At 38.5% G+C, this 14,408-nt stretch overlaps 1 protein-coding gene across 1 annotated transcript in view; it reads right to left on the reverse strand.

Moving 5' to 3' along the window:
* Positions 1 to 14,408, reverse strand: part of EFHC2 (EF-hand domain containing 2) — a 178,178-nt gene that overhangs the window by 100,153 nt on the left and 63,617 nt on the right. The window contains exon 3 of the mRNA XM_015247248.3: positions 8,479 to 8,629. Coding sequence (XP_015102734.2) covers positions 8,479 to 8,629 — 151 coding nt within the window. The remainder of the gene's footprint in view (positions 1 to 8,478; positions 8,630 to 14,408) is intronic.

Consider the following 14,408-nt stretch of genomic DNA (forward strand, 5'->3'; position numbering starts at 1 on the left):
CCAAGTAACTTCTGCACACGCAGTGGGTTACATTATAGGACAGGAACCCTGAGCTTCAAGAACCTACATCTTTCATAATGGGAAGTAAGCATTCCTGCCTTTTGTCTCAGAGGGAGAGATTACCTTTATTAGACTGGACAGTAAACATCTGCTCTTTGTTCTGGAGGGAGACACCCGCTCCACCGTCCGAAGCTGTGAGCAAACCTGCACTTTGCTCCAGAAGGAGAGACTGTCTTTGTCTTCCAAAGCTGTGTACTATATAAACACCCTTGAGAAGACAGTCCGGAACAAAGAGCAGTCAGTGCTTGCAGGATCCACAAAAATGCAATATACCCATAGACAATCATCTCTCAGCATCTGTAAACTGACTAAAGCCTGAGACTACTGCAGGAGCAAAGAGACAAGGAGGAAAGGTAAGCAGAGCAAACTGAGGGTCTAATGAGTCAAGAAAAATTAGCTTGTTTGACCTCTGTAAGGAGGCATTTCAGTATGAAGATGTCAAGTAATCTTCATATTTTGTATAGCACTGAGAATGGTGCTTTTTCCCAAAGTAGAAATACTTAGAAATTATTCATTCTTTATTCATTAAGGAACATTTAATGAATATCTTTATGTGCCAGGAACTGTGTTGAGCTCTGTTCCATTATCCTACTAATCATCTTTTCACTCTGTTGAGGGGAAATTAACTAAAATCATTTTCATCTTCTTTTCTTTGTAGCAGTTTTTAATTATTTGGTACATTAAATTAAAATAATAAAACTACAAAATTAGAACTAGCCTAGAATATTTTTTAATGTACTACATAAAAGATGATATAATTTTACTGCAAAAAATTATACTTCAATTAGCCCTTAATTCATGCCACTGAAAACAGTATGCAAATTATTTAATCATTCAAGATTAGACATTTAGAGCAAATTGCATACTTAAACACCCATAAAAGCATGGGCATTTCAGGTGTTTTCACGAACCATTATATATCTTTTTAAAAATACTTATATTGTGATGGTTTTTAAAATATATAAGATTTATTCAACAGCCAGGAGCTTCTTTAGGAATTCCATCTATATTACATTTGTACTTCATTATAAAAATTCAAATAAGTAAGTCAGGGCTGATTTCTGTTCAGTAAGACTTCAAATAGGAATCCTATATTTTTCTAGGTGGGAAGACCTGGCCCACCCACTGAACTTTTAAATAATAGTCATCACAATCATCATCATAGCCCTAGGATATGTTTTCATATATTTTTCTCATTTAATCTTCAATAATCCCATGAAGCAGATCATGCATGAAATATAAATATTCAGTTTACGGCTGAGAAAACCAAAGTTCAACATGGTTAAGTGATGTGCCCAAGGCCACGCCCTCACAGATGGCAGAAACAGATCTTAAATCTGGATTTTCAAGCTTTAAGTTAATACCATTACTTTCCACAGTTTGCACTGAACTGTATTTCACTGCACTATAGCTGCAAATTACTTAAGTGGAGGGGGGAAGGGGAGGCCTTAGGCAAAACAGGACAGAAAGAAGCGGAGAGCTGCCAGCAACCGTGAATCAGAGAGAGATGATGGAGCTGCTCTGCCAATAGAACAGCCCCTCTCTTCCCTAAGGGTAAATTTCTGGGAAGGGCTCACTTGCCAGCGGCAGCAATGCCCCCTCCAGGGCCAACACCACTGTATCACCTGTCCCCCCACCCCTCCCTTAGGAGCCTGCATATCTGAGACCTCTACACTCTTCCTTATCTTTGGGCCCACACTTCTCTCACTAGACGGCTCTCAGGAGCCCAGGGAAGTTCTTTGTGGTGACAGAAGAGAGTCCTGACCATTCATGGGATGGAAAGAGAAGGCAGGTCTAACACTAAACAAGAGAATTTTAATAAGAAATCCAAAGTCACAAATCCATGTTAATCAGAAAACTAACGTGGGCCGTGTGAAATATACACATGAAAGCTTTCAAAAAATATATTTGGGGGATCGCTCAACTGTGTCCTTTGAGGGGATTGAAATTTCTATTTATTGGTATTTGAATGTTTATAGTCTTCCATGAAAAATGGCAGAAACGCCACCAGCGGGAGTTTGTTCTGGAATATCACAGAAATATGTAGGATGCCATGTCTTTGGCACTCATTAAAGAGCACCCAAGATCATCAAGGTATATAAATAAAAGTAACATTACAAAATGAAAAAACAACAACAAAAAGCACTGCCCTTTAAATGCTCAGATGTTTATCTTCTTAACTGGCCCATAAAGACAATTTGGGCAGATGTCCAGGCATCAGGTGTCTGCTTTTAAGCTCTTCCTTATCTTCATATTTTACATCTCTCTTACTTTTTAAAGGTCTTGCTGTCTAATTACACTCTGCAAGCTTTAACTTTGTATCATTTCCCTGTGGTTCAGATCAAAATGATGATATATCCATTTATGTTTAACGTGTTTTCATTTCATTCCATTGGGAGTTGCTTTAGATCTTTGCTCATACCACTAAATTCGGTTTTTAGGAATTCACCTTCAAGAATTAAGACTGTGACCTCTTACATTATCTTAATGTTAAGTGCATTTAGTTCATTTTAGTAACTCTGCAGACCAGAGGTACGACCATGTCTAGAGCCAGGTATGTCTCCGGTGAATGAATATACAAGTGGAATGTCTACTAAACTCTGTATCCTAAAAATACTAAGACCATTCACTGTGATCAGACAGGACAGGCTATCTTTTCCTCTTGTGTTCACTATTATTCCCTCACTAAAGTTACTACTCCATTTTAATTTTTATAAAACATCATCTTTGGAGTTTGGGTTTCATAAGAATAACTTTTTTAATACAGCTAGCCTGATACCTGTCTTGCAGCAAAAGAATAAAAAAATGCTGAATTCCATATCTCTGATGAAAATAAGAAACAATAATACTATGCCTCTCTCTCTAGCTATTGAATGAGTCCCAAATGACAGCACGGTGGGTGTTGCGGCCTCTCGCATTTCTACCTTCTTGGCTGGTTTTCCTTACCCACTCTATGATCTGCTCCCAAATACCTCCCAACTGCTCGCCTCACAACTCTTTACCTCATGCTGTTCTTTCTGACTAATGCGCCTTCCTCTTTCATCTGTATCTGGAGAAACCTTTGAGGTATCACTCAAACACCTTCTTCTCTAATGGATACTGGCGTTTTCGCCTCTGATCCCTCAAAGTACCTCGTATCACTTATGATGGCTGCATTGTATTATAGACACTGTCTATCACTTTTCCTTCCCTTCTTCCTTCCCTTCTTCCCTTCCTTCCTTTCTTCAACAAATTTATTGAGCAGGCACCATGCACCAAGCACCCATCTTCACAGACCAGTAATTTACCTCCACTCTTAAATTCTACTCAGCTCTGTTCAGGGACAATTCCCTCCCCAAGGTCCCAAACCCTCTGGGCTTGCCAGAATTAGCAAATTGAAATTTTAGATGCCTGGTTAAATCTGGATTCCAGATAAACAATGAATAATTTTTAGTATGCCTCATGCAATATTTGGGGCATAGGTATACTAAAAACCTCAAATTTAACCAGGTATCTTGTGTGTCATCTGGCAACCCTACTACTGTCCTACCAATGCACTTTATGGGACGCATACTTAGATACAGTATATGCCCAATATGAGTGTGTTACTTCTATTTTGTGATGACATTTCCCTAATTCAGGTAGATTATCTTGAAGTATTTATATATATAAATACCTCACAGTTCATATACACATAAAAACTTACATATATATATAAATAATATATAAGAAATACTACTTTATATATATACTACTACTATATATATAAGAAATACTACCTTGTTGAGGGGCCAAAACCAGTCACTAGCAGAGATCAGTATTCTTAACCAAGGATGCACTAAGAATCAAGTAGAAGCCATTTCTTGAGCCCAGGCCTACAGAATCAGAAATTTGGCTGGTGGGCCAGGAGGTTCCGATGCTCACTCTCCACTGAGAACAACTGGCACAGACCTTACCAGAAAATCATGGCACATTTCGAATGGTAATCCTTTCTTTAGCATAGATTAGCCTGGACTTGGCGGTACTTGACGAACAATCGTTTTGTCAGACAACTGGAGGTAAAACTACTGGGATTAACCTCTGACATTCCTGGCTCAGTGAAACACTGTTTTAACTATATTCCAGCAGAACAGCAACAAACTCTATAAATATAATATATCCAATCAAAAAGAGAATGCTGTCCTGGCAAGAAACGAAAGCAAGTCTTGAAGAACAATAGTGACTTCACTTGTAACACAACAAGGATGCATTAATCTGCTGTTCTGATTAGAAGCTGCACAAAACCAAATGCCTAGTTTGGCACCATGCTAAGGGATGCTGCCCTCCCTAAAAAAAATTGCATGATAGGAGAGGCAACTAAAAGGAAGGCTATAATTCATCCAGGTGCACTAATTTCTGAATGGCCAGCTCCACAAAAAACAAACAAACAAAACAAAAACAAAAACAAAAACAGGTGCCTCTGACCTCACAGTTCATTTGGAAAGTACTGAAACCCTATGGAAGTTAACAGGAGCACCATCAGTGCGTGGCACTTAGATGTGACCCCTAACCCCCTTCCGAGGGTCCAGAGGCACATGGAAAGCCCTCCCAGGCCACTCAAGACACGACTGAAAGAAACACTACCTACCTCACCCCACAGAGGTCTGAGCCCCTGACTCAGTAAGCTCATTTCCTTTTTCCCAATCGTTTAATTTAGGAAAGCTTGGAGAAGGCATTTAAATGAATTTCCAAAGTATCCTCTGTTGTAACAGACCTTCCTGAACAAGTAATTGTCGTATTAAATATTTCAAGAGAGACTGGTTTCTTTCTAAACAAAGCTTGATGACAGAGTGCTTACTTGTGTTTGCTTTCCACAGGATTTGCTATAGCCCACCCGGCATCCCCACTCTGCTGACAAATCCGCCTTGTTACATATCGTGATTATGATGTATTCTGTACCCATCCCGTGAGCTGCATCCTCGCTCAGGGAAATGTCCTGTCACAGTGAGCCAATCAGAAATCCTGAAAGTTTCAAAAGAGACTTTAACATTGTCTTTTTCTGAGGTTTTTTTTTTTTCTCTCCCCTGAGTCTTTATGAATAACATTGCCTCCTACTTACATAAAAATCATTTTCAAATAAATTATTCTATCTTTGATTTGCCTTGGGAATCTGCCTATGTGAGATTTGAAATCAAGAGGCTGAGAGAATCTGAAAGTCTTAATAAAACCCTTTCCAAGTTTCTCATAGAGGCTGCATTTCATTTTTCTTCTTGGAGTTTAATAAAACTAAGATTCACTGGACAGGGGTCAGTGAGCTAAAGGGATATGAACTTTTGCTTAAAAAGTAATAACAATAAAAACATAGTGCAAGTCACTAATGCAAGTTCGGGATGTCCTATGACCTCCAGTCCATCACTTGTATAAATGTGATGTCATTTGGGGAAGGTAATCAAAAAATAAATAAGCAAAGATTAGTTAGGGAATATCAGAGTAAAGAATTTAAGTGAAAATTGATAGGAAAAATTTTTGCTAAAGCAATAATGTCACTTACCTAAACTAATGCACTTAGGTAAAAGAGATGTTCATAGAAATTAAAAGCTATAAATTTTCTTCATGTTTTGAAATAATTATTTAAACATTTTCTAATCTATTCTTGTCAATATTTAAAAACTGCATTACATATGTTTAAAATGACCCTAAAAAGTAAAAAGACCTCTTGTCCCCTTACAAAATAAAATGTCACACTTTCAATCTTAACAGTTTGTGAAAACCTTTTCTTAAATATCAAGGCATTTCCATATTCCCTAAAAGTTTTATCATTAAGCCACAAGTTCTCCAAATAAAAGGACCAGGGAGTAGATGGTCTGTCAATCAGTGCACAGAATACTGAGAACAGCTCATACTGCCTCCCCACACCAATTTTCACCTTCTCCCTCCACTAGTAAGGTAACACTAAATCGAATCTTCTTCCTCTTTCCAGCACCTCAATAGCGGCTCTCTTCCAACATGGTAGAATGGACTGATTCTGGTCATGATCTGGGCACTCCTGATTCCCAAGCCACATCTCTAGCCTTTAAAACACATCGCAAGGTTCCACCTGCCTAGGGGGCACCATCATACCGATGTCCCAACACAACTTCAAAAGCCTCATGACCCAAACAACCACACCGCAGCTCCATCCCCAGTGCTGCTCCTTTCTCCATGCTCCTGGACTTCAGTAACATAACCAGCCTCTCAACCACAGCTGAGCTCTGAAGCAATCAGTTAAGGTTCAGATGCAACGAATGATTTCTCTAAGTCTGTTTCTCTTCTGTAAAAGCTGATGATGACCTACTTTAGATGGTCTACAGGTTGATTAAATGAGATAATGATAAAGTAGGTACTTTATCATTTGATACTCCCCTTCTTCACTCTCTATATTTAATCGCTGGCCAAGGCCCATCAGCTGCCAACCAAACGTCTCTAAAATCTTTCCCCTATTTTCTGTTCCTACTGTTATTGTCCTGGTTTGGATCCTCAGCATTTCTCACCTGAATAATCGCAAAACTCTAGGACTAGTTGCCTGGCTTCCTTTCCTCTCCAACCTGCATGCCTATATGTATATGGGTATAAGAGGTATACCTGGGATTGGGTATAAGGGGCCTTACTTCTATTGTTCGTTTTCCCAAAACCCAGCACAGTGCCTGGCATGGAGCAAGCATTCAACAAACATTTCACGACGATGCCGACTGGCTCCAAATTAATCATCCAGACATCATGAAGCCACGCTCTAAGAAAAACCCCAATCTCACAAGCACTGAAGGAAGTCCTTTGCATAGTGATTCATCATAACATTATACTCAGAGACCTAAGGTCCTAAAATTGCTGTTTCTCCCCCTGGAACCCATGGTGGTATATTAATGTGGAGGCACTGGGCCCAGATAAGTAGTAAGCAAAGTTTATTCACCGTAGGCAGAAAATTGTAAGATGTCTTAAATAATAATTTGATAGTACTTGGAGCATATATATGTTAATCATAGAAAGACAGGGATGGAAGGACCAAGAGATAACTAATTTTAAAAATGTATTAAATCTACATGAGGCACCTGGGCTCTAGATATTCTTGAAACACTAAATATATATGAGGCAGTAAATATTCATGAGTACTCAATATTCATGAGGCCTTAATCCGGCCACTCCTTCATTGGTGACCCCCATTCTGGCCCCATATGTCCTTTGCTTAAGAAACGCAAATAAAGGCCATGACTATTCAGCAGGCTTACTGGCAAGCTACAGCTCTGGCCAGGTCCACTGGTCACTACATCTTTCCAATAGAGTAAGTGTGTGCCATGAGCCTCAGGCCCCTTTTGCCTGTGGTCTTTCTTGAACTTCAGCTCTGGTCTTCAAACCACGCTATTATCAGGAAAGGTCAATGCAACAGAAAGAGAGCAAGAGGACCCCTGCATACCCCAGGATCTGGGCAGGGTGGCCCTTCCATCCACTTGTACCTTCTCTTAAGTGTGTGAACCTCTCTGCTTGCACCTCTGTGCCAGCAAATTACTCCTCTTATCGACCTGAATTTCGACTCCCTAGGTCCTGTCCTTGAGGATACTGAAAATTAGGTCATCCCTCCTCCACATGACAGCCCTTTAGATGTTGTAAGACATTTATCAGGCACACCTGAGTCTCCCCTCCAGACAAATATCCCTTTTCACTACTCTGCCCTACACATGACAAATTTCCAGTCCTTTCACCATCATGGCTGCTGCCCCACGAGGCAGCCAGAACTCAGCATAAACTCCATTACAAACTCCATAAACTCCAGAACTCCATTACATGGGAATCCCATGTAAAGGACTCCCAGCACACACAGAAGATATCAGTCACCTCCCTTCGTCTCTGCCACGCTTCTACCAATGCAAGCGAGGGTTAGCATCTCTGGAGGCCACATGACAGAGTTAACGCTTATCTGGTGGAAGGGGAATGTGGATAAAGCTGACTGGCACATGTGGGGCGAAGGAACAATGGCCCTCTCTGGAAGCACCATCACAGTGTATGCTTAATAGGGATGAGGATGAGAGATGATTGAAGCAAATGGCAGTGAACTCAAGAAAGGAGAGAGAATCCCAATCTGGAAGTGGCGGTGGAGAACAGTCTTCTGTCTTCCGCTGAGGGTACTGTGAAGGAAGTAATATGGTCATGGTGGAAAGACCAAAGAGTTTGGAGGAAAAAATCAAAGACACAGGAGAGTTGGCAGCATGGGAAAGGAGACAAGGCTGCCACAGAAGAGTGAGTGGCCACTGTTGCGGTGGGGGGTGGTGGGGTAGAAAGCTGATAAGTCACCTTCAATAACTACGAGCTAACAATACATTTATACTCACCATTGCCAAAAGGAGTATGGGGTCTTTTAAAAAGCCAGAGAAAGACAGTATATACAGGCAGGAGTTAGAAGTAAAAGAACTATAACTCTGCTTTAGATACCTCGAGGCAATCCGCTGTTTTTCAATGCTGGTTCATTTACTTGAATTGTGTCATCTTCAAGGTAGAAGTAGATTTTATAGCGTCTAATTCTATAGTTTTCTTGCCTTTTATCAGGCACTTCATCTTCCAAATAGGCATCAAAAGATAATACCTGTTGGAATCACAGAAAGTAAGAAGTGAAAAAAAATTCAGCAAACTTAAAATCAATAAAGCTACTGCCTGTATATGTTTTGTTAATGTAAAGAAAAAATTGAGGAAATTTTTGCAAGAAGACATTCTACACATCAGCTGTGAGAATGGATATACAATCTAGGTTACAATATATAAAGATCATTTTATATTTTCATCACTCTGGTCAGAATGAGGAAATTATATTCAAGCAATAAATCCATCATTCAGCTCTACCATAAATTGAACTAGCGCCTGTCCTTGGAATTTCACAGTGGGATTCTGTATGTGTTAAGAGAGAAAATAATATTCTTTTCCAGAAGACAAATATGAGTCTGTCATTTTTTTCTCATTAAAAATAACACAAAGCTACCCTGGTTCTCCGACAAAATTATTCTGACTTCTGGTCCTGCTGACTGCTTGCCTTGAGGCAATTGAAACACGCAGGGCTGAAATTCTTCCAATGCACTGGAGACCCCACCCTATACTTCTTCAGTAACCTCAAAAAGCCTAGCTCAGTGCTAGACCCAGTCTTATCTTATTGGGTGTGTTGGTGTGGGAGAGGGGTAGACATTAGGAGAGGTGGATTCTAAAGTAGTTACAGTAAAAAAATCAGAGTCAAAGATATCCTTGAAAATTCCTTAACTACTTTGGAAAACCGTGCCTCTCGGTATGTATAACACAGTGCATTTTTCTCCCATGTTGAACCAGAAGACTGCAACTTCAGCTGAAGATCAGCTGAATTAGCTTCCATAGGTTCGGGTGCCATGTTGTATGAATAATACATATCTTTAACCTTTAGAATCACTTTCAACACAGCGACCTGCTCACACACACTTAGAAAGACATGGTAATTAAGGACAATGGAGGGAACAGTAGATTTAGGCTACCATTTCAAGCTGGACCTGGGGCACAGGCTTCATAAGAGCTCCATTTTAACATTTCCTTGGCTCTCCTTTTGGTTCAATTTTTATAATTCAAGTTGCAAAAGTTAATTGTGCATATGTTGTAACACCATGTTAAAGCAACACAGACAACATGATTAATGTGAGTAAGTCTGTTAGGTGCAATCTACCCTCTAGGGGTGGCCAGTTACCCTAATTAGAAACACACGCTCCAGGATTGTTTAGCAAATTTCTGTCGGAAGCCCACACTTCAGAAGTGGCTGACAAAAATGCCTCAGTCATTTATCTCTGATCAACAGAAGAGGATTTATTCATCACCATAAAGAATATGAGAAATGAGCTTTAGTTAGTGAAATAATTGTATTCAAAATGAATGGATCAATTACAAATATTGACCAGGCTCTGACTTTACCAGAACAGCTTCTAGGAATCTAGTGAGCCCAGAGATCTATACCCTTCAAAATGGCACCTTGGGGCTTCATTCCAAAATGGTCCTATCTTCAGCTGCTCTCTTGGGGAATGTATCTGGCCTGATTCCAGGTAGAAAGTTAGCTAAATCCACTACGAGAATGTTGTCATATTTGTGTTGAGTGAACATTCCAGGTAAGATGCCACTGGATGGGTACAGGGTTTCCCTCTGACGTGATGAAAATGTCCTGGAACTAGACAGAGGTGATGGTTGTACAACACTGTGAATACACCAGATGCCTTTGAATTGCATGCTTTAAAATGGCTAATCATTAATTTTATGTTATGTAAATTTTACCTCGTTTTTAAAAAAGATATTGATCACTGAATTGTACTGAACACTAAAATGGTAAATTTTATGTTATCTGAATTATACCTCAATTTTTAAAAGTAGGGGGGGAAAGATGATGTTGGAACATCTCAGAGGACAAGAGAGCTGGGCTTCATCAAGCTTTCAGTAACAGTAGTGAGTTGGAGCAAAATGTGCCACCCTAGAATGTGCCACTTTGACATGTGGATTATTCTGAGCTAAAGACAGTCAGAGCCCAGCAGAGGCAGGAAGAACTTTCTTACCTCCCACTTAACTGCCTAAAAGAATTTACATAGGAAACCTGCACCAGGAAGAGAGATATATTACCGGAGAAAACGTTTTATATCAGAAAGACTTACCAGCATCACAGGGCAAACATGTGTTTACCAAACACTTGCTCTTCTCATCTTCCTACCCTTTGAAGCCCTGGACCCCTACCCACTTCTCCTTAGCTCAGATTGGTATATAAGCCTCCATTCCTGACTGCCAAAGAGTCTCATATGTGTATGGGGTTCCCATATGCATAAAATTTGCTTTTCTCCTGTTAATCTGTCTTATGTCAATTTAATTATTAGACCAGCCAAAGACTCTAGAAGGGAAGAAGGGAATAGTTTTCTGTTCCTACAATAGTAGTCTATCTGAAACTTTTTTTCTTTTTAATTGGGTAGGAAAGTGTGGTGAGAATATTCATATCTCTCACCTACCTCTATGCACTGAATGCCACTGATATAAATTGATGCATGACCAAACTGCCACGGATCAGTGGACAACACTGTCATGTATGTAATCATTAAATATTTATCAAAAAGAAATGATGCATTCAAAGAAAATAAAGATGCTAAATGGGAACAAGGAGAAAGAAAGACATTATTTTAGTCTAGGCTTCAATATTTCTAGAAGAGGGACAGACTGATAGTTCACGTTCTGGTCCCCCGAGAATACAGGGCTGACGAACTTCAGCATGAAAGGCAGAGAGCAAGTCAGAGTGGTAGAGACAGAAAGACAGAAAAGGAAGAGGGAGGGGAAACTGTGAAACGGGGCAAAGTAGAATGCAAAGGAAGAGATACCAAATAGACTAAAAGTGATCTCACAAAGATGAAAGAAGTAATTGCAATGGAACTTGATGTACCAGAGAATCCAGAGAGAAAGATCTAAAAACAAAATTGCTAAAAATGAAAATTTATAGAAACATAACTATGATACAAGGTTTCATCATAATTTATGATGTCAAGCAGAGACTAGATAAATAAGGTCCTAGAGGATGTAACAAGCTGTAATTTTCTTGCGAGCGGGATGTAAATGTCATTTGGCAGGTTGTGTGATCTTCTATTCCCCACAGGCCTCTACAAGCCCTACTGTATTATATGAGGTAACCTGCCTGAGCCCCGAGGCATTTGGATTTTTGATGCTAGCCAAGAGGACCGGAAATGTGAAATCAATTAGCATTAAATAATAGATATATGATATTCCCTCATTAGAAAGGAAATTTTTTAATGTGAATATTTCTGAAATCAGAATCTTTTTATAATTAAAGCCAAAAGAAGCTCGAAACAGTCAGGAATGCATCTGAAGGAAGAAGTTGTGACTTGATGGAAGGTGCAAATTTAGCCTTGTGGGGAAGGAGTTAATTCTATTTTCATGTCAATTGAGTGCTTTGCTTTGCAGTGCATATCCCAAATAGCTAGATTTTAACAAATCATTTTGGATTCCCAACTTTCACTTAGAATGTTTTCAAAATGATTACTGTCTGATGCAGCACTGACACGGAAATAATTGTGTATAGAAGACTGTCCATCACAGGCTAGGCGATGCAATCATAAGGCAAAAACAAAAGCCTAATCTCTCAGAATAAATCACAGAATTTTAAAAGATAGTGAAGTTGGTATGACCAACGCATGAGTCATAAAGACTATTACTCAGGAACCAAACATCTAAGTGCCAAAACCTCATGGCTGAATTTCTAAAGCAGCTGTTAGGAAAGAAAGAAGCACCAGTGATGTTCAATAAAGCTCAACATTTTATAAAGAGGTCAGTATCGTAAGTCTACGTTTAAAACGTTGAGGTTCTATTTGATGAAAAAGGCTCAGACTTAAATTGTGAGGTACTAAAGAAGAAGGTACATAATAGTAAGGATAAATACATGCTCTTATAGGTTAGTAGACAATAACAATTTGTGTACATTTAATGCAGTGTTGTTTATTCTTCCTGAAAAAGCTGTTATTAAATTAATGGTTTCTCTTATAATTATAGAATCTTAGAATTAAGGAAATAAACCATAATGAATTTTGTATTGCATAAAGAGGATGGTTCCTTTATACATGACAATGGTATAGTTAAAGAAATTTATCATTTAAACAGAATGTAAATAAGTTACTTATACTATATAAGTAATAATAAAATTATTTTATACTAGATATTATATAGTAAAATAATGAACATCAATAATATAAAATAAATAATACAACAAATAATATTTAATATAAAATATAAATAATAAAAAATATATAAATAATATAAAGCAGAATATAACACCGCAAAATATGCCTCTCTGGCATAAGAATTATCTTGAGCTAATTATTTTTAAGAAATAGCAGAGAAAGAAGCTCTGAAATCTGAGTAGAAGTTACCCTTTTCTAAGAGACATTTATTCTTACAAGGAAAATCTCCACTTGTGTCTCTCTACACCAGGAAGAGGAGGATGACTAAATCTCTAGAAACTTATCAATGGAGAAAGCATGGAATTAAATCTGCATAACAACTATACCCTCCTTTCCCATGCTTTGCCTGATAACCTCCCATAACTGGCTCTCCCCACCCCCAGCATCTTTTGCCTTTAGCTGGAGCTAGTGTTTAAGGTGGTGGCTTGGGCTATTTTGAAGAGTTACTCAGTCTTCCTGGGTATCTCCCATGTATACAGGAGGTATACATGCTAGTAAACTTCTGTTTGCTTTTCTCCTGCTAAGCTGTCTTTCATCACAGGGGACATCTCAGCTAAGAACTGAGATGGGAAAAGGGAAAATTACTTTTCCTTCCCTGCCTAGACTAATTTATTAAAAAATTCTAATAAATTTAAAATACAGAAATCAGTCACTGATCACAAAGTAATACAACTAAAAATGTATCATGTAACTATAAACAAATATTGTCCCCCCTAATAATCATTGTGATGAAAATAAATTTTAAAATACAAAAGATAAATGTAGAATCTAATAAAATTTAAAGATAGGGGCAAATCTGTAATCTTGGGTAGATCACTAGATCTCAATTATTACACAAGATAATTTAAAGAGAGCTAACTCAGGTAAATGTACTAACTCAGTGACTCTCAGACTTGGCTTCTCATTAGGAACTTCCCCAAAACAACAAAAACAAAAAAGACCATACCCAAGCCTAAATACATTAAATCAGAATCTTGGAGGCAGTTAAGAGAGGCATTAGTATGGTTTTTTTTAAAGCTTCACGAGTAATTCTGCAATGCAGTCACAGTGAGCAAGGGGTTGAACAAAAATTTTTGAAAGTGCAAAAATTTGTCATAAGGAAAACAAGTCAAAAGCAAAAAAGAATAAAAGCACAAGTAGATAAATTTGAAAGGAGAAAAAACTGCAATAAATAAATCCAATAGTTTTTTTTTTTAATAAATAAAATAGATAAGATTCTAGTGTCGGGGAGGAAAAACGTTTTTCCTCTACCTTTCTAGATTCTTCTGGCTGGCCTAAAGAATTAAAACTGACATCAGGCAGGTTAACACGAGAAAAAACAAATTTCATTATGTACATATAGAGGCTCCGTAAGAATATGAGGCCTAAGGAAAAGTCAGGCAATTGAAGCTTATATGCTGTCTGAGAGGAGAAGGGGATAGGGGTTTGGGACTTCAAAGGGGAGGAAGGCAATACACAGGAAGATGAAAAAGAGCAAATGTTTGGTAAACAAATGTTTGGCTGGACCAGGCAGAAACAATGGGACACAGAAAGGAATTTAAAAAACACTTTGCTAAGTTCCTCCCTGTCTACCACACCTAGTTCATATTATGCTATAGTTATCTATGGTGATGGCTCCCTTCCTAGAACAGGTCCTCTATC

Source organism: Vicugna pacos, chromosome X (genome assembly GCF_048564905.1).
Source record: "Vicugna pacos chromosome X, VicPac4, whole genome shotgun sequence".
NCBI lineage: Eukaryota > Metazoa > Chordata > Mammalia > Artiodactyla > Camelidae > Vicugna > Vicugna pacos.